At 48.5% G+C, this 18,780-nt stretch overlaps 1 protein-coding gene across 2 annotated transcripts in view; it reads left to right on the top strand.

Annotated features, from left to right (window-relative positions):
• FANCA (FA complementation group A) overlaps positions 1-18,727 on the top strand; it is a 36,364-nt gene extending 17,637 nt beyond the window's left edge. For both annotated transcript variants that reach the window (XM_074913232.1, XM_074913231.1), the window contains exons 21-43: positions 281-357; positions 2,161-2,265; positions 2,845-2,987; positions 3,440-3,510; positions 4,928-5,027; positions 5,859-6,058; positions 6,490-6,586; positions 6,810-6,986; positions 8,040-8,113; positions 8,557-8,685; positions 9,172-9,238; positions 9,486-9,652; positions 10,177-10,282; positions 11,411-11,470; positions 11,855-11,959; positions 12,604-12,716; positions 13,500-13,641; positions 15,566-15,628; positions 16,758-16,863; positions 17,258-17,333; positions 17,583-17,709; positions 18,092-18,184; positions 18,597-18,727. In XM_074913232.1, the coding sequence (XP_074769333.1) occupies positions 281-357; positions 2,161-2,265; positions 2,845-2,987; positions 3,440-3,510; positions 4,928-5,027; positions 5,859-6,058; positions 6,490-6,586; positions 6,810-6,986; positions 8,040-8,113; positions 8,557-8,685; positions 9,172-9,238; positions 9,486-9,652; positions 10,177-10,282; positions 11,411-11,470; positions 11,855-11,959; positions 12,604-12,716; positions 13,500-13,641; positions 15,566-15,628; positions 16,758-16,863; positions 17,258-17,333; positions 17,583-17,709; positions 18,092-18,184; positions 18,597-18,704 (2,506 nt within the window). In that variant the 3' untranslated portion in view covers positions 18,705-18,727. The remainder of the gene's footprint in view (positions 1-280; positions 358-2,160; positions 2,266-2,844; positions 2,988-3,439; positions 3,511-4,927; positions 5,028-5,858; positions 6,059-6,489; positions 6,587-6,809; positions 6,987-8,039; positions 8,114-8,556; positions 8,686-9,171; positions 9,239-9,485; positions 9,653-10,176; positions 10,283-11,410; positions 11,471-11,854; positions 11,960-12,603; positions 12,717-13,499; positions 13,642-15,565; positions 15,629-16,757; positions 16,864-17,257; positions 17,334-17,582; positions 17,710-18,091; positions 18,185-18,596) is intronic.
• The last annotated feature ends 53 nt before the right edge of the window (positions 18,728-18,780 follow it).

Raw genomic sequence — 18,780 nt, 5'->3', positions numbered from 1 at the left:
AACTGGTATTAATGTGTGAATTAATAATACATAGAGAGTATTGTTTTTGTGTAGTGTGTGTTATACATGTATAATACTTGCTATGAAAGCCTGGGATATAAATTTCTGCCCCTCTTGTCAGATGATGGTTAAAAAATGCTTCAGATGCTTTGTATGCTTTGGGGCCTCTGTAATTACATTTCATAGCATAGCTGCTGTTTATGCTTATATTTGATGAATCTGAAGCTTGAATGTGGTTATGCAGTATAATAATTGTCTTTTCTTTTTTCAATTATTATAGAGCTGATAAAATACCCTCAAACTTGTACTCCACATACATGCAAGCCTGTTGCGCTATGAAAGAGAAAATGTTACAAGGTAAAAATATAAAAACATTTACAGTTTGAAGTAAAGTTAATTTTTCCACTGCTGCCCTCCTGAATTGAAAATTTGCAAAAAGCTATGGCTGGTGAGGTCTTTAATCTGCCTGTAAATACGTGTGTGCTCTTTCTGCCTTACTGAGGCAGAAAAGTTACTCTGGCAGTGACTTTCTCTGCCTGTCCCGCTCAGGGGATTTCTCCACAGTTGGTGCAGAGCTCTGTGCTGTGCTGAGGCTGCAAACGATGCCTGGGCTGGCTGATTTAAATCTAGCTCCAATACATCGCCATGAATCAGCGTTTGCAGCTCGATGCTGCTCCGCTCCAGCTGGGGCGTGAACCTGCTGCGTTGGTCCCTTGCGTAACGGCACTGGTGCTGCTGGAGTTCCCTGCATCCTCCTCTAAGAACGGAGGGCTGTGCCTGCCTGGGATCTGGGGAAACAGGAGTGGGTAGGGATGGGGCCCAGCATCGTTTCTGTGTGTCTGCAGGGGAGGGCCCCACCAATTTCAGGTCCCGTCTCTGTAGCCGCATTCCTGGTGTGGCGTGTGTCGGGCTAATAGATGTTCATTGAGCTCTCCTATCTCCTTCAGCAAGTGGGTGTTTCAAATGCATCTGAAAGTGGGCAGCATCCTCACCACAGGGTTCTATGAAATGAAAACGTCAGGGTAGTGAGCAGAGATCATTCCCAGAGCGCAGCGAAGTGTACTCCCTGTGCAGTCTCTGCCCGTTGGTAACCGACTGCTACTCGGGGTGTTTTGGGTGCTTGAAGCTTTCTGGAGCTGCGGTAGCTTGAGAGATGTGACAGAGCCATCCTGGGGAGCGGCAGATGTGCAGCCTGGCTGCCGAGGTTGTCCTGGCAACCGACAGGGATGAGGGATCCCTAAGGACAGCCCGGCTCTGGCAGTGTCCTCGAATTGCCAGTGACCTCTAGTGGCATGGCCTGAGCAGTCCCCCCGCACCCTAATCTATCCCTGGGGCTCTTGCACTGAGCCTGGATTTAGGGCAGGACCGAGCATTGGTCAGCTCTAAGCCTGCCCTGTTCATCAGCACTCATTCTTGCACATAAAGGTGACTCAGCAGTCTCCTACCACCTTGTTGCTTTACAGTGTGTTTATAACAAGTATTAATTTTATTCTTTGTTATTTACTTCTCTTGGTCACGGCTGAGTTATTTCTGGCCTATGTGCAAGACTCCGTTCCGGCCCGACAAACTCTATGGGTGGTTTTTGGGGCTGTGCTGTGGCAGCTTGATGCTGGTGGCACACTCTTTCTAGTGGTAAAAGGAATTTCCTTTTTTTTTTTTTTTTTTTAAACAAAAAGCAGGATAGGGTGCTGGGCTTGAGGAGAAGCTGATGCTGTAGTATTCATGCTGGAATGTCTGTCTCTGGCTTTTGGGACTGGTTCCAGTCTTTTGAGGACGGCAAATATTTCTCTGAGGGGCAGGGAGCTAAAGCAAGTAGGAAGACAACTCTGAAAGTGTTGTAAAAAGATAAAAGAGCAAAAATGTACCAAATGACGAAAAAATAATGTTTCTCGTACTCATTTGCCTCTTGTCTTTAAAAACTGGATTCCTTTCTGCAACTGGGCATAAACTCATAAATGATTAATCAAATAAGACATGTTGAATGTAAAACCAAAGCTGTGTACGTGGCAGATTGACAGTTTGGGGTTCAGCTATAGCTTATAGAAAAGTAAATGCCATTTCTACAGAAAATGTATGCAGAGATCGCGGAATGCAGTGTAAGAACCGCCTTAATGCACAGAGGTTGGGATAATGAGTTGCCTTTCTCTCTTGTTTGTCTAGATGAATCAAAAGTAGAGACCAGCCACTCCAAAGAGCCTGCTGAGCAGCTGAAGGCTGAACTGGCTGAACTAAGGACGCTGATTGTGGACCCGACCAAATATGAAGGTATGCAGGAAGGCAAGTTATACCGACCCATAAATGACTGTGCCAAAGCCTGTGTTAATAAAATGTGGCCAGTGTTGGCCCAAGCAGCAGCAGTAGTTACTTTCTACTGATACCTGAAGGTGGTAATCTTTCAGATCTGTATAATCCTTCCAGCTATGAATATATCTCTATTCATATCTGACCTATTTCCCATGCTTTAGTGCAGAACAACTGCAGGTCTGCACCTCTGTGATGATCACTTGGTACCACGCCGATCTTTGCCAAGATGGGCAGCCCCATTCCCGGGGCTCCCCTGGTGACTTGGGCCCCCTTTTGAAGGCTCTTTCCTTTCTGGTGTAAAAAAACTATTCTTGCTGTGTGTTGGTAAAAATACTGAGGCAAAAATAATGCTGTCTTCTAAAATGAAGATGATGATTGCTGTGTCCCAGCTGACATTTTTTACTCATCAAAGCCTTTCATAATATACTTTGGGCTATGATCAGTTAGGAAGAACAACAAGTGAAATATATACTCTTATGTGGAGTTGTAAATTTTCCATGCCTTCTGTCCTGGTTCTCCTCTCCTATTACCTTCCTGCAGATGTGTCAGCACAGATTGCAGTGATTTCTGACAGACTCGCCAGCATCTTGGGTCACGGCAGTGATGAGAACGAAGCTGCTGCCTTGAATTCTCCAATCCCAGTTGAGGTTTCTGCCCCCAGGCTGGAACCCTGCCATCAGAGGGTGAGTACCATCTGGCTTGGGGTGCTGGGGTAAGTAAAAATGCATCTGGATGGTACGTGTGAAAGGCTGCTTTGTCTGTGGAAAACAGGAAATACATCTCCTTTTGTCTGCTTTGTCCTGCCCTGCGCAGATTATTCATATGCTTTAACCTCCTGGAAGCTGTTGAATGACTGGTGGGTCTGGAGATATATTCTGTTAGAGCAGTGCTGCCAGGAGCCAGGCTTTCTCCACCAGCCTTCTCTAGACACTTTTTGTGTGCTGGGATCCTTCCTGGGCTCTTATGGGCTTAATTTTCCATCTCTTCTCAGTGCCGGTGGCTCTGTACAACTTGCAGGGAACGTCATTAACCAATATGTCTCCTCATTTTAATGTCAGGAAACATAATATATACGCAGCAGAAAAACTAGATCCAGCCCAACAAGTAGGAATTAGCAGTGTGTCTCTTATTCCAGGTTGTCGATCTCCTGCTGACATCATTCTGCCAAAATCTAATAGCTGCTTCCTATTTTAACCCTCCTGACAGGTAAGATGCGAGTAAAAGAGCAGGGAAATCAAAACTGGTTAACACACCAGAATTCCAACACTTGTCTGGGGGTGAGGAGGGACTTCTGGTTGTTCATAGCCGCTGCGCCAGGCTGGCAGTTACAGGCTGCTTTATTCTGAGTTTCTGTAATCTAAGGACTAATGCATTTTGATGTATATGTGTAAATAAAACATGTTTCTCCTCTGTTGTTACTGATCCCTTCAGAAAAAGGGGGCATCTGGCTCCGCTCTGTGCTCTGTGACAACGTATAAAAACTTCCCACAAATACTACGTGTTCAGGTTGGCTCTTTCAGCTCAGTGGTGGGGGATGAGGAATGAAGCAAATTCTTTTTGTCCAGGAATTACTTCCTGGCTGACACCAGAGATCAGGGGAGGAGAACGCCCATTTTTTGGGGTGTCTTTTTGACACGTTGGCTGCCTTTGGCACCTGCAGCCTTCATCCATAGTGCTGATGAGGGAGGTGTAAAGTCTGACGCTGCAGGCACAGGACGAGCAGCACGATACACCTTCTTTCTACCTCCCGTCCCCTTTTCCCCCTGAAATTGGCCCAGTTTGACTCTGGCCTGTGTGAGGAGGGAGAGGTAGCACTCCTCTGCTGCTGGAAGGGCTCTATTAGCAGCCATCTCCTTTCACGATGTAACAGAAGTCTGAAAAATTATGGTCAACATTTCAGTGGAAAATTGCTTTGCTGGGAAACAGCAACGTGCTGACAAGATGCCTGTGATCCCAGCTGCCGGCAGCACCGAACGAGGCGGCTGCCTCTCGGGAGTGCAGCGTGCTTTGGCAACCAGTGTGTCTTTCCTCCTCTTTTACACTGTTTTGCCCTGGAGCAGATGAATCTGCACTGCAAACCTGTGCTGAAAAGTAGCTGTGATAAACAAGAGTGTCCCAGGAAATTGCTTCTAAACCCAACTCCCCATCAGATCTCCTCAGAGGATGCTTTTTTCTGTCAGTTGGGTGGGAAAGTCCCTTCTTCCTTTCCTTCCTCTGTTTTGCAATAGGACCTTGTCATTTTAATTCCTTTTTGCTCTTGCTGTTTTTTGATCCCGTTTATTGCTCTGCCTCTGTTTACTTTTGTTCTCTGTCTGAAAAAAGCTGTCTGTGCCCCAGGCAGCTTCCTCCTCTCTCTGTTGTCATCTCAGAACACCCCTTTGACTATATATTATTGTGTATTTGAGGCAGAGCACTGGTGGAGTTCACGCCTTTATAGGGGTCTTCTGTTTCAGTACTCCAAAAATCATACTTCCTTTGAGCCTATAAACAACATGATGATTGTCCTGTATTTACAGACAAGTATGACTCAGGTTCATTGTGTTTAAGCATTTTGAAATCCCTCTTCCTGTATTGGGGATAAAAAGCAGTAGTAAAATGATCATGTGGTTTTTACCTTCTGCAGGCAGGGACCATGGCTGTCTTTGTTTGTGAAGATGATGTGTGGACACAGGAATCTCCTACCTGCGCTTCTGGGCAGGCTCTGCCAGCTTATTTATCATCAGGTGAGTTTTCCAACCACAAATCCTATGGTTACAGTGTGCTAAAGGCTGTCCTACCGCCATTTCCTGAGCTGTGGGGCAAGCACCTGTCTGGACAGCACTGCGGAAGGACTTCACTGGCTCTCAGGCTTCCAAAAAAGAAAAAAGCAACAAAGCCCAAACCTCATTTTGGACAAATAGTATGGGTTTGCTCTCTGGAATGTGAGCTGAACATTTCCCTGCGGAAATACTACTGAAGAAGGTTAATGCATTCTGAGATACATTTTAACAGAATCTAAAATAAGCAAGTTTATGAACAGAGCCAAACCAGACTATAGTAGAATGCTTAATTCAGCTTCCACACTGAATATTTCAGTTGTACATCCCTTCTAAAAATAAAAGTAAGACTCCAAGTCTGGGGTGCTGCAGTGAAAGGTTTTCTTTTAGAGAAACTGCTGGGTTTATTTTCTTTACCTTGTGATATTGAAAAGGTGAAATTAAAAGGCTCGTAGACTACATGATCTGTCATAGAAATGAAAACGCCTTGAGACTCTCAAATTCTTCTGGGCTGAATTTACAGCTAGTTGCAAAAAGTTACTGTTTTACAGAAATGTACAAATTCTGCTGCAGGTTGACCAAGGATAGCTGCACAATTTCAAGGAAGGAAGAACATGTTTAATGGAACTGGTCCTCTCATCTGCTAAATTGGTATTGCTGCACTGAATCAGGCAATGGGCAGAAGCAGTGTTCTGCTACTTGATTAATTCTGAGTTTTTTTCGGAGAAAGGTGGTTTTGTTACAAAAGAAATGTCTGTCTCTGTCTCACCAGTTCTTCACTTACGTTTTGGTTTGCAGGGTCCTTCCCTGAATGATGCTCACGTTTTAGGACTAGCAGCTTTTGTGATCCACTTAAGTGAATTCAAAGCTTTAATTCCTGAAGTGGAAGCCAGTTTGGGGATTTCTCAGGCTGTTCCTGAGAAGGCCCTTTCCGTTTCCGAGTACTGGAACCGCTTGCTCGTGTGCAGGACGGAAGAGTCGCTCGTCTTCTGCGCGAGGTGAGACCCTGCACCCACCCCGTCCTCGCTTCCCCTGGCGATGGGCTGAGGTTTACTGCTGGGGGGTGCTGCTGAAGCTCCCCTGTCCCTGGGGAGGGTTTCCAGAGCAAGTGTAGGTGTTTGTGCTGCACAGAGAAACGGGCTGAGGGTGGGTCCGTGTGAAATCGCGTCCTGATTGCACTGCCTGCCTGGGAGAGGGCTGGCAAAGGCCCGAGGTCAGTCTCTGCTTCGGAAATTTGGGCCATTAATGTACTTGGGGTTGGGAGCTCAGAAACAGAAACAGTCCCAGAAGCAAATAGGTTTGGAACATGTTGGTTAAAGTGTTTGTAGCACTCGGTCTTTGTTTTGACTTTGGACTTTCATGAGTCTGCAAAGATATGATTGAACCAACCAGATAACAGAGTTTGTTGTTTGTTTTTTTTCTCTTTCAGGTTTTGCACTGCAGCAGTGTCTTATCTTATGTGCAAGTTTTCATCCTACTCTCATGAAGATTTGTGTGCCTTGCTTCCTCCTAGCCTTGTTAAGAAGGTAAAAGGAAAAAAGTTTTGCTATTACTTACGAGAAAGATCAGTCTCAGCTCAATATTCCACTGCAGACGCCTGTGCAACTATAACTTGTACAAAGAAAACTACATAAAAATGCATCTTTGTACCCTCCCATTTGACCAATTTGTGTATTTGCTTGTTTGGCAGTTTCACACAACCTTTTTCTTGTGATGGAAATGTGCAGGGGTTTTATGCCTTTGTTTTAGCTGCAGTACCTCGTGCCACGGCTGTGCTTGGAAGCTCGGTCAATCCTGTGCAGGGAGGCAAGAACTGACCTAGTCTGGAGCTCTCTGTCGTGCCCCTCCCTGAACTACAGAAGAGCCAGCCTCTGTTTATGGAGGCAAGCACGCTTTCAGGAGTTCTTGAAGGAAAAAGAGTTCCAGGTATAAATCTTTTCCATGACTGAAATTCACCCTGTAATTCTCGTTTTTCAGATCTGCCCTTTGCAATTTCATTATAGGTCATAAAAAGCTTCTTGTAAAAACTTAAATGCCTGAAAAGTTGGTCTGAGAGCTGTTGTGTGTGCTGGGTTATGTGCTCAGTGGTATTTGTAGATTTTGATGGTGATGATAAGGTGGAAATAGAAAACTAGACATAAAGCTTTTGTGTCCTGCTTATTGCAAAATTGGAAAGCTTGACAAGATATATCAGTAAGAAAATGATCAGGAACTGTAAAGAAATAAGCCTGTCCATCCCCTTAGCTTCCTGCAGTGTCTGTGAAGTGACGGTGAGTCAAACAAGGGAAAATACCTGCTTGCCTTTTTTTTTGGTGCTCTGTCTAAATGTCAATGTTCTCCTGAACCACCCATGCATCTTGGATTGTTTGGCTCTGCCTTGCTATGAAGGAGGCTAACATCTCAGCGATTCTCTTTATACCATCCTTGCAATGGATCTGATTTGACAGGATTTCTTTTTTTAACCTAGTTCGTAGAAAACCAGTTTGTCTTTGTGCAGAGGAGTTCATCGTGTTACTAGAATGACTCCTTGTGCTTGGCTAGCTTGATGTACGAGGCTAAAACACCTTTGCATTATAGCCTTTCTTTGATGCTTACACCAGTCTGTCTGACTCCGGTGCTTTGTTCACTTTAGCATTTATTTCTAATAAGATACATTCGTTCTGGGATCTAGACTTTAAGAACATGAGCATGTTTGGAAATGTCACAGGGGTGGGTGTGTGTGGGTGTGTGTGAGAGATGATTTATAGGCTTGCTTTCAGTAGATTTTTGAATGTCAGTGGGGTTTTAGTTTAGGTTTCTTGCAAGGGAAACAGTACAGGAGCTTCCTTGGGTTGATGTCTCCTGTTTCATATCTCTTAATCTGCACAGGATTGTGTCTTGGTGTGGGTGAAGGTGGGTTTTACTTTGTGAAGAACGTGGCTGTTCTGCACAAGTTACCTTGCGGGTCTGCCCTCTTACCTAAATGGTTGCTTTTCCCAGTTGTCTTTCAGGGAGTGGCTGCTGTTGGAGCTGGAAGTGTACCCCGAGAAGGATGTTCTCTCTGCTTCTGAAAGGTAAGTGCAGAGGGGCTCTGTTGAAAAGCAAATAGTTCGAGAGTCTTTCCTGCCCAAATTAGGAAAAAGCACTGAAGATCAGGAAGTAAATAAACAAGCTGCTGCAGGACACAAATGCCTGTGGATGACTACGGTTTGCCCAGAGTTCAGGCAGCGCTAGAACAAGGCGTGTGTGTTAACTGGCGGAAGTTCACTGAGATAACCTCTGGCCTGCATGTGCAGCCCTTCCACATAACCCTTCACAAAACCTCCCCGCCTCCGGAAGCGAGAGGTGGCTGACATCAGGACGTGTGGTGTCTGGTGGATGACTCTCTATCTGTCCTTACATGGGTGCTTTTATCTGTCGTTCCCCTTCACCTGGTGCGTGAGCTGCTTTTTAGGTTAAGGGAAAGGCACCACTAAAATGCTGTGATAGACTTCCTGCCTTCTTTTCAATACTGCAGACAGGATTTCCATTACTGGGCCATCTACCAGTGGTATCTTCCTGCACCTTCTGCTTCTGGTGGCTGCGACGGACAGCTGGAGAAAGCATGTGGCATTATTATCAATACCATCCTGGATGCCTTGCAAAGGTATTCTGTGTCATGACCTGCATTTCTGCAGTGGTTCTGATAATGACCTTGCAAGCAGGAGCTTGTGCCTCACATGGGGCTGTGTTTTCCTCAGTGGAAGCGGTTTCCTTCTCACAGGCCTGGCTGGCAGTGAAAGCTGGGAGGTGGCTCTGCGTGACTCACCAGCCTTTGCATAAGACTCTTGCTTTAGGTGACAGAGGGCTGGGGTTGCAGTCACGGATAGTCCCTTGTCTGTCTGTCTTTTTTTAAGTTGAATTTGTATTCAGATCTGTTCGGCCAGACAAGCATCAATGCCCTGGAGGAAGTGGCTGAAGCTGGAAAACAAGGAGGGAGGGTTAGAGCAGAGTTGCTGTCTCACCTACAGCTTATTTAAGGAACATTAATGTTAGAGCTTTATGTTCATCTGAAGCCATTTGACTTTATTTGAACTGTGTTATCCTTCTGGGCTAACAGGGCTTAGTTACCTGGTCTGTCTCTTAATTTCAGGTTGGACCTGGGTAGCTGTGGCCAATCGAAGATGTCAGTCAACCCCGATATTCTCTGCAAGCTGCAGGTGATTTCAGAAACAGATGTGTATCCGTATGGTCAATCCTTCGATTTGACCAGTCAAAGTATTTCCTAAGATCTCGTTGTACATAAGGCTGACATTTGGCTCTCGGATGTGAGCAGGGGCATGGAAACTGAGAGAGGGAGACATTTCTTATCGATCGCTTTGTATTACTTCAGAGAAACAGAGGGTTTGAATGCAAACTAGTGTGTAGGCCTGACAAACGCTGCTTTTTCCCCACCTCCCTCTTTAGGAGATGGTGCTGGAGCTGGGGTGTAGGCGAAAGCTGCTTTCTGGCTGTTTGGATGCCCAAAGACATTTCCTCTTTGAGATTCTCCAGGAAAGACTGAAAGATGGAAACCACAGCTCTGCCTTGGGCGAACAGTTATGGAGGCAGCAGGAGCTGCTGCTGCACCGACGGTAGGGGACAGCTGGGAATACCTCGAACAAAACCACCATTCAGAGCCTCCCCTCTGAGGGGGCACAGCAAGAGAAAATGCCACTGTATGTCATGGTAACAAGTGTGCAAGGGATTTATTCCCCGGTACCCATGTGAATTCACGGTGTTTGTGTGCCATCTTGGGCTATGAGTTGCCCCTGCCAGTAGACTGGATTTCAAAGACCACGTGTCTTCGTGGACTCTGCTTAGCGCCAGCAATGCTCTTAATGCCACCACTCGTGTTAATGTTGTTAAATTAATCTGTTTGCTGCTGTAACCTTTTTGAGGCTTTGAAAGCAGTGTGTCTATCTCATTGAACTGCAGGTTCTTCTCCGGGCAACTGGAAAAGTTCCTCGTGCAGTTTCTGTCAATGTGTTTGAGATTTCTAGTGTGTGAGATGCTCTCAGACTCCCCTGAATAGCAAAGGCATGTGTCCTGAGAGTGTGGAGTCTCGTTCTTTTCTTGACAGTAACCTCAGTTTTGTTTTTACTCTTCCCTACCTAAGGATTCTGGTCGGGCTCCCTGCATCTGCGCTGATCATGACGTGTCGGAAAGGAAAGAAAACAATGTTGGACTGTGAAGACTTTTTTCGCTTTGTGAACTCGGAGCTGGTCCGTGTCGTAAGCCAAACGATAATTTCTTGTTGGTAGATGCTCTAGATAAAGACCTCAAACTTGGCTTTAGGACAGGAGATAAAATGCAGCCAGACTTGAAATTTAGCTTATATCAGAGTGGAGGGAGGTTCAACTCCTGATGCTTGAGACTTCCCAGCCCCTAGCTCTGCAGAGATCCCCTCAGCACCATCTGCTGTAGGATGACTTTTGGGTTCATTCAGTTGGAATTATGGTGGCATTTTACGTTAGTGAGAGAATATCCTTGGGAAACGGTGTCAGCAAATGTGAGGTGGAGCCAGCCATCACATTGGTGGTTGGGCTGGCTGTGCACAGTCTCGGGGTAAAATCACCCGTAGGTGATCACCGCGTGGCCTGATGGCAGCCTGGCCGGTTCCTGAGTGTTGTTTCCAGTTGCATTGTCCATGACAACGTGTGTCTCTGCACACGCACATGCAGCAGCCTCAGGGATGCTCTCCATGTGGATGTGTTGTCCTCCTGTGCCACCTGCTCCTCCTTTGTTGACGGTGAGTTAGAGGGAAAGCTGCAGCGTTCCCGTGGAGGCCTAGAGGGGACCAAGCATGAGCTCTTCTCCAATTTCTCTGTCATGCCAGGGCGTTTCACTTGCTGTGTGCAGAGCCAGATCCTGCTCATCCTCCTGGGTTACGTATACTAGAGAAACATTCAGAAACATCCCTCCAGCGTCCTGAGGGGAGATCAGTCAACTTGCAGGTCCCTCAGGGCACTGTTTTGTGGTAGCTATCGTTTCTATTTGTTCATCCTATTGGCCTTCTCGAGCCCTCCTGCACTGTCATACCAGGCACAGCCAGAAACCTCCATTTGTTCCAGGACTGTTCATCAAACTGGTTCTGCTATCCACAGCGCGTGGGGAGCAGACTTGTCTGATTTGCCTTCTAGTGCCGGGCTGCCAAGGGCTCCCTAGTCAGGGGTGTTGCTTTATATAGAAACGAAGTTTCTGCAGTCTGAACTGATACGCAGGATTTCGCAGGGTGATTTTGTGCTAGTCCTGTTGTGTCAGACACCCAGAATGTTCAAAAAAAATCATCATTCAGAAGGGAAAGAATGAAATTTCTTTTTTTTTTTTTTTCTCTCCTTGTCTTCCCACAGAAGAACGTCTGCTCCAGAGGGTATGCGCTCTCCTACGACATCACTGCTCACTTCTTCAGGGTAACCACTGCTTTTGTCATTCTGCTCCATTGTCTGTGCTAGCTGGGGTAGACAGCTACAGGGATACCTGACTATACGCTATTCTTGGCAATGGAATGTGCTATTTGTACCCTCGTTTTAAGAATTGTTGGTGTAAAATTCCAAGAGCATCAGTAATCCGGGAAAATGAAGAGAAGCAGCAGGAGGAAGCAGTGGTAGAGGTTCATTTTAATACAATACAGCAGAGCTGGTGGGGGAAGGAGAAGCTGTTGAGCACATGTCTCTTCTGCGGGGCCATGCTGACCCCTACAGTTGTCTTTGATTAATTTACACATGGCTTGGTGAGGTACTTCAAAGCAGCAAAGGCATATGTGTGTAGTCACTTTGTAATTTATCCTCTTCCAGGGGCTGCTTAATGCCAGCTTGGACTGCGAGGAATCAGCAGAAGGGATCAACAGTGTTCTGACAGCGTGTCAAACCAAATGTCCCATTGTGCTCTTCTCTGCGGCGGTAACTTGCTCTTATTTCACCCGAGGAGCGCGAGATGAAAATTCCACACTGACTCAGAGCGCCTGTTTTTAACTTCATTTAATCTAAGCTGTGAAGTGTGGGGGTAGTAGTTCTGTAACGCCTTTGGAAAGCTGCGGAGTGTTTCAGTATCGCTGATCCCAGCTCTGGGCACGCAGCTTTGCTTCTGGAGTGTCACTACAGAGGCTGTTTACGTGAGAAGCTGGGACACTCGCTTGGCTTCAGATGCTCTATAGCAGGGCTTGTTACATTCCAAGCATTCAAAAAGTCCATAAAGCACAGATTTTCCTCTCTTGTGCGTAACTCTTTATGCACTGTTTTAGTTTTGTGGCATGTGCGTCACCTTTGCAGAACAGCTGAGTTTTGAGCTCCTTTACTATGCCTGGTCCTGCTCGAGGACTTTCAGGGCACCGTGGTATGAACACGGTCACAAATGACCCTCTTTGTGTCTCCGGGATGTGAAACTTCTCGTGTTTATTATGTGTGTATGTACAACTTGGACTTTTTCATTAATTTGGGGGGAAAACCCCTTTCTCAGAGCACCTGGCCGAGGTAGCGCGCACACTGGCCGCAGACGACCGTGAGCACGCCGCCACTAACGCTGCTCTTTCTGTCTCTCTTCCAAGCTTTGGTGGCCGAGGCTGGAGCCAATACTTTGCTCTCAGTGGAAGAGGCTCTTCGGGGCTCCACTTGCAGAAGAACTGGAAAGACTGAGGGGATGGCAGTCCTGGGCTACCAGGTGTGGGCGAGGAGCCCAGCGTGCTGGGGGGCTGCGTGGGGAGGGAGCAGGCCCCCGAGGCCTGTTCTCTGGGGCAGGCTGGCTTCAGCAGGCGCTATGAAATGCTAATGTGGGCCAGGCTTGGAGGACAGCTATATAGAGATTCCTTTGTAGAGTTTAAACTCAAAACGGGTCATTATAATTATTTAGTCTGGCCTTCTGTGTAATATGGGTCAGAGTGTTTCACCATAAGGAAAAGAGAATCTTTGTAGAGGAGACTGGAAGGCAGAGTCCTTGTTAGACAAACACTGGAAATAGCCTTTAGCACAGTGTTGAGTCACTCGCTCAAGCTGCTGCACCCTTTGCTGCCCAGATTTGGTGACTCTGGTCTCCTGAAGCTACTGACTGCTGCTCTGCCAAATGCTTCCTTACGGTGTCTGTTCAGCGTCCTGCAACTTTTCTCCAAAAGCTGGGAATTTACTGTAAGAATGTCCTTGCAGGTTATTGCAGGTAATAATCACATGCTACTTAGTATACAATACAGTTAATTACCTGCCCAACCTGTGATAAAAGAGTTTTGGGAATGCTGCTGCCTGTTCCTAGACTTTTTCTTTTTAAATGTCTTCATGCAGCATCCAACTGCAGGGAAAAAAAAAAATTACAGAGAAGAAATTTTTTTTTGGTCTCAATCACAAACTTACACCCTTTGCCCAATCCCCTGATTTCTTCCTCATTTACAGCTGTGACTTTCTTTCTTTTTTCCCCCCCTCTCCAAAATCGTGACATACTGGTTTTGTTTCCTAGCTTCCTTTCTTCAGGAGAGGTTTTCCCTCTCTCTGACCCTCCCTGGATTTCTGCTGCCTTCCTCCATTGTACTGTCCAACAGCAGTCACCGCGTGGACGAGAGAGAAATGCACTGAAGAGGCTGGGGACTGACACAGAGCAGGCAAGACTGGATGTGTTTTAATTATCTGCTGTTCCCTACACTTGAAAACTAGAAGTAGAACGTCTTTAACTGAGAAATGGTTGTCCTGAGATGCTGCTGTATCCCTGGTAAACCCTGCTGTGAGATCTTGCTGGTGGCTAGCTGATAAAATGTAGCTGTAAATTACCAGTTGCTAAATACTTACCCTCGAGGCAACCTCGTTCCAAACTTTAACTTTTAACGCTGATACTGGCTCCTCCGTGAGGTCAGGGAGAACTATGAAGCAGCTGCTTTAAAAAGTGAAGCTGGGGAGAGCGCTGCAGGTATTGAGAGCTCAACCCCACGGCGTGCCAGGATCGCCTCTCCCTCTGCCAAAGGAGCAATCCTCGTGGATTTTAGCTCGGGCAAGTTGGCTGGAAGGTTAAGGAGATGCACAAAGTTTGTGAGGCACGAGTGAGGGTGTTTTAAGGGCTCTGGAAGGTACGTGCTGGGAGTCCCAGGGACACATTTCCTGATGGTTTTCCCAAGTCTGCTCCAGGAAACGCCTCTGTTGTTTTGCCACGCTCAGAGCCCTCAGTGCAGGGGAATCCTCCAGCAGCCCGGCACTTGCCTGCTGGTTTCCAGGGGATAACTGGGACCAGAGCTCCATACGGGGAGTGTCCCTGCACTGAGGCATTCACAGGTAATGAGTGTTGAAGCGGAACCTGTGCCTTACTATTTGCTCTTAAGTTTTGTTGCTCCAGGCAGCAGTTACGGCAGCAGCTCCTCTTGCTACGGGATTGACTCCTCCACTGTTTATACTGGTCTGGAGCCAAAAGCTGCCAGTCAGAAACTGGAGTCAGAGTTGATAGGAGTGTTTAGTACGTGTGGAATAACAGCGGCTTCCACCTCAAAAATCTCCCTTGAGATAGGAGGAGGATGCCAGGAAGAGTGAGAACAGTGGGAGGGCTGAGTGTGAGTGGGGTCCCAGCAGCTGCCCGGCGTTCAGGCCCCAACCACTGCTCCGGTCTCAGCGGATCGCACGGATCTGCCTGTGACAGGGACTTGGTCCCTCGCACCCGGCTGCTGTCAGGTCGGGTGCTGAATCCTCCAGGTGACAGACAGTGCTGAAGGGCAAATCTCCCTCTGTCAGAAGGGGGAGTGTTGTGGGATTAACCACCTCTGGGGGCGAGATGCCCTGGTTAAACCCAAGGAACCCGCTTGTTCCACATGCGCCGCTCCTTTTTGTTTGATTCACACACACAGAGCAGCCTGTGCCTCTGGAGAACTCTCAGCTGAAGTGAAAAGTCTCTGGGTGCCACGTTCCCTGCCCTGGCCTGACTGCTGTGCATGTGCAAACAGACCTGCTGTGCACAGCACGTGCTGCCTGGCTCAGCCCTCTCCTTTCTCAGAGTCAGGAGAAGAAAGGAGGGTTAGCTTTACAACTGGATTAGCAATAAATAAGTTCCTCTAACTTCCGAGGATCTCAAAGCTGCTGCATCCTTTGATTTGTGTGGTAAGGATGCAGAAAAGCAATAGCCAGCGTTGGGCAGGACAGGATTAGGCTGCACTTGCTGAGATAAGAGGCTGCACGGCAGCTGCTGGTGGCATGTGGCTGAGGGCCAACACGAGGTCTCCTCCAGGTTTACATCCATGGTAGCCTGCTCATTTTTCCCTGTGTTTGGGTGAAGTTGACATCCGTTGTCTGACTTGCTGACTGCAGCAAGCCTTGCTTCGAGAACAGTGAATTCAGTGTGGAATTCACCCTTGGAAGCCATGAGCGATGCCAGGCTGCAGTCTGCCGTCCTCAGACATGCTCTGCCTTCCCTGGAAGGAACAGCACTGCTTGTAGCTCATCCAGGTCCGTCCTGGGAAGGTACTGGGGCAAATGTTATTTCCTTACTGGAAAGCACAAGTTCAGCGTCGCCACCAGGTACAACTAACAGGCAGTCTCTTTTCCTTGCAGCTTCTTGTCTCTCTGCTGTTCTTCTCGCTCATGGATCTCATCTCGGCAAAAATAGCACCAAAGGTAAATTCAGCCCTGAGGGAATTCTCACGACACTAAATGTGGCTGATGGGCTTGGTTTGCTGCCTCAAAATGCTTCTTACCAGGGTTGCCAAGGCTGGTAGCTTGTTCTGGCAGGAGGAAGGGATCAGCAACATCCCAGACAGAGCCTTTCTGCTCCCATCAGATTAAACCTGTATTTCCCTCGAACTGACGTTATCTCCCCTTTCGCTACGGCAGCTTTTATTTATCTTCCTGAATGACTGATTATTTTCAGTTCCCTGTTGAGACTTTACACCTCCCAGGTAGCGCAGGAACCTCGTGTCTCTCTCTTAGCTTTTGTGTAGCATTTCACATCTCTTAGATGACATTTTTCCTCGGGCTGGAAACGTACGTGGTATTTCACAGGAGAAAGGGTCCCCAGCAAGGAGAAACATTAGTTTCCGAATGATTTGATGCTATTAAATGAAGGAGCAAAGAGGACGAGTTTCTTCCAGCAGCTGTCTGCCCTAAGCATCCTCCCACCTGTGAATGCTTGTTTCTGTCCCTTTTGCTGTCTCCTCAGCTTTGAAGTGCAGCTGTTTGTGTAGTCACCCAACACATTGGATTGGGAGCAGATTCAAGTTAAAAAATAATCATTTGGTCTCATAGTCTGCCTCTGGGAGAGTCTGGAGGAAGAGACATTGAGGGAAGAAACATCTTGAGGAAACAGATCTGGGAGGTTATTCCAAGTAAAGTGATTAATGAAAAAAAAACCAAAAACAAACCAACCCCAAAAACAAACAAACAATCCCAAGACATGATGTCACTAGATGGGTTAGAGGGGGAAAAACCTGCTCTAGGGAGCAGGGTGGGGTCAGGCAGGGCCTGTGCTGAGCACCGTGCTGGGGACCAGACGGGGTTTGATGCTGTTTCTGCCCCCTCACAAATCGTTCTGAGCTGAGCCCTGCGGTGGCCGGGTTTGGTTGGGGTTTGGTGATGAAGGTGCGGCCCGCGGGGAATCCAGGCTGCCAGGAGCAAGGAAAGATTTGAGCTAAATTCGTAAAGATTCTTTCACAGAGCACTTCACCTGCACAGTCTCCCGAGGGGATCCTTGCTGCTTGGGTGTAGCTAAATCCTAAGACAAACTCATCCTGTCCTTTCTGACACCCAGGAAGGAGTGGATTCTCAGACGGCCCTGGAATGGTCCCTGGAGATCCTGCAGTGCCTGGAAGAGAGGGGCACGTCCTGGCCACTTCTCTTCCGTGCAGGAGGGGAAGGTGAGGGGTCCTGCCTCCGAGGGGTGAAAGGGTGAGGTTTGGTGTGGGGCAGGCATGTCCCATCTCTCTGATGATGGGTGTGCTTGTGAGAAGGAGCTGATGGGCCTTTGTAAGCATGAAAAACACTTGTTTGAGGAAAAGGTGAGAACATCCTGCTTCTACCCTGTGGCATGGGGACCTGGCTGATGAGCAGGAGTGACTGACACCCAGCACTGCTCCCGGTGGTAGAGAAAGCCTCAGAGCGGGCAGCTTGCTTCTCAGTGGTCACCACCCCCAAGCACGAGTATTTTTCGTGGGCTTGGAAGTAAACTGCAGCCCCCGTGCTGCTGCAGAAGTGTGCAGGGTGGCGTGAGGACCGCTGAAGATGCTTAGTGCTTCTCTTTACCCATTGCAGACCCCCAAAAATACGGCGTGCTGCGCGGCGCAGCCTCGGACCGTCACGCCCGGCTCTTGCCTCTCGCCTTCTACAGGTGATGTCCCGCTGGGCTCAGCAGGGAGGGTGGGTGCTCAGGGGGGAGGATGTGGCTGATGGTCTGCACAGACCACGGCCGGCCCAGAGGCAAGCGGAGCCCGGTGGCAGCTGCGTGGCCGCTCCTGGCAGCGCGGTGGCCCTGCACACAGTGACACTTGTAAAATGGGCACCGGCTGCCTTTGCCTTGTGTCTGTCTGTGCCTGAGGCCCCGCGGAACCAGTGCTAACGGCTGTGTGACCTCCTCTAGCCTCAGCCCTCACTTCCACCACGGGCTGCTTGCCAGAGAGCAGACCTTCCTCTGCGTGGCACTCGACTCCTACATCCAGCTGCTGCAGCTCTTCGTGGAAGGGGAAGACCTGCCACAGTCCCATCAAGCCGGGCAATGCCCAGACTCCCCAGAGCACGTGAGTGGAGCTCGGTCGCTCTTTTTAACTGTGAATCCTATTTATCTTCCCCTGCCACTTGCAGCCTCCCTCTTGTTCCCACCTTCCCGTACAAAGCAGGGGCACGGGGCTGATGCTGCAGGCAGTTTGCTCACCCCTTGGGGCTGAGAGAAACTGCCGGGGCTGCTGTCCTGCTGCTGCCTTGTACGGGATCCCAGGGTGGACGCAGTCGCTGATCAAGTGATCTGCTTAACCTCTGAGGAGCCCGAGGTGCGGTGTCGTGGTTCCTGTTCCACGTTTGGAGGCAGGGACTGACCGAGGGCTGAGCGTGACGTTGCCCTTGGCCTCCACGGGCCGTGTCTGTGTTCTCCAGGGCCATCCCCTGGAGGTGATCTCTGCAGCCCGGCGGTTCCTGCTGGGCGCCATCCCGCAATGTCCTGCCCAAAGCTTTGGAAACATACAACCGGTGCGTTGAATATATATGTATTTTATTTAACCCTCTTCTCCCAGGACATGAGAACTTCTGCCTGCGTGGCCTTTCCTGGGCACTGATCCTGCCTGGTTGTGTCCCATGGGGGAGTGGTGGGAGCTGCCTCCTCCCTTGCCCAGGCCACTGGGTTCCTCTCCCCTGCAACACTAAACCCTACCCCACTACTTAACTCTTCGTCTTGGGGGGAAAAGAGCAAGCACAGCGAAGGGCAGGTGTTGAAATTCTCCACAAGATTGTGAGAATTGTTATTTCTGCACGAGTTGGCAACAGCTTCCCTCTCCCCTACCCCAGCTTTGCTGAGGAGCGGCCAAATGCTCCCGTGCTGCTGTAACTCACTGCTGAGGCAGCACAAGCAGGTCTAACGCCAGCTCCTTGCCCTCTTCCTCAGCTCCTGGCCACCTGTGAAGGACTTGACCCTGAGCTGGCAGCCACCCTCCTGCGGTTCTCAAGGCCTGGTGTGGCCATGGAGCTGGACGAAGAGCTGCTCCTCTTCTGAGTAAGCTCAGGGTAAGCTGAGCCCGACACCCCGACTGCAGCCAAAGGGACAGACAGGGCCTGCCTTGCTGACCAGT

Source organism: Athene noctua, chromosome 9 (genome assembly GCF_965140245.1).
Source record: "Athene noctua chromosome 9, bAthNoc1.hap1.1, whole genome shotgun sequence".
Classification (NCBI taxonomy): domain Eukaryota; kingdom Metazoa; phylum Chordata; class Aves; order Strigiformes; family Strigidae; genus Athene; species Athene noctua.
This window is presented reverse-complemented; position numbering and strand designations above follow the sequence as displayed.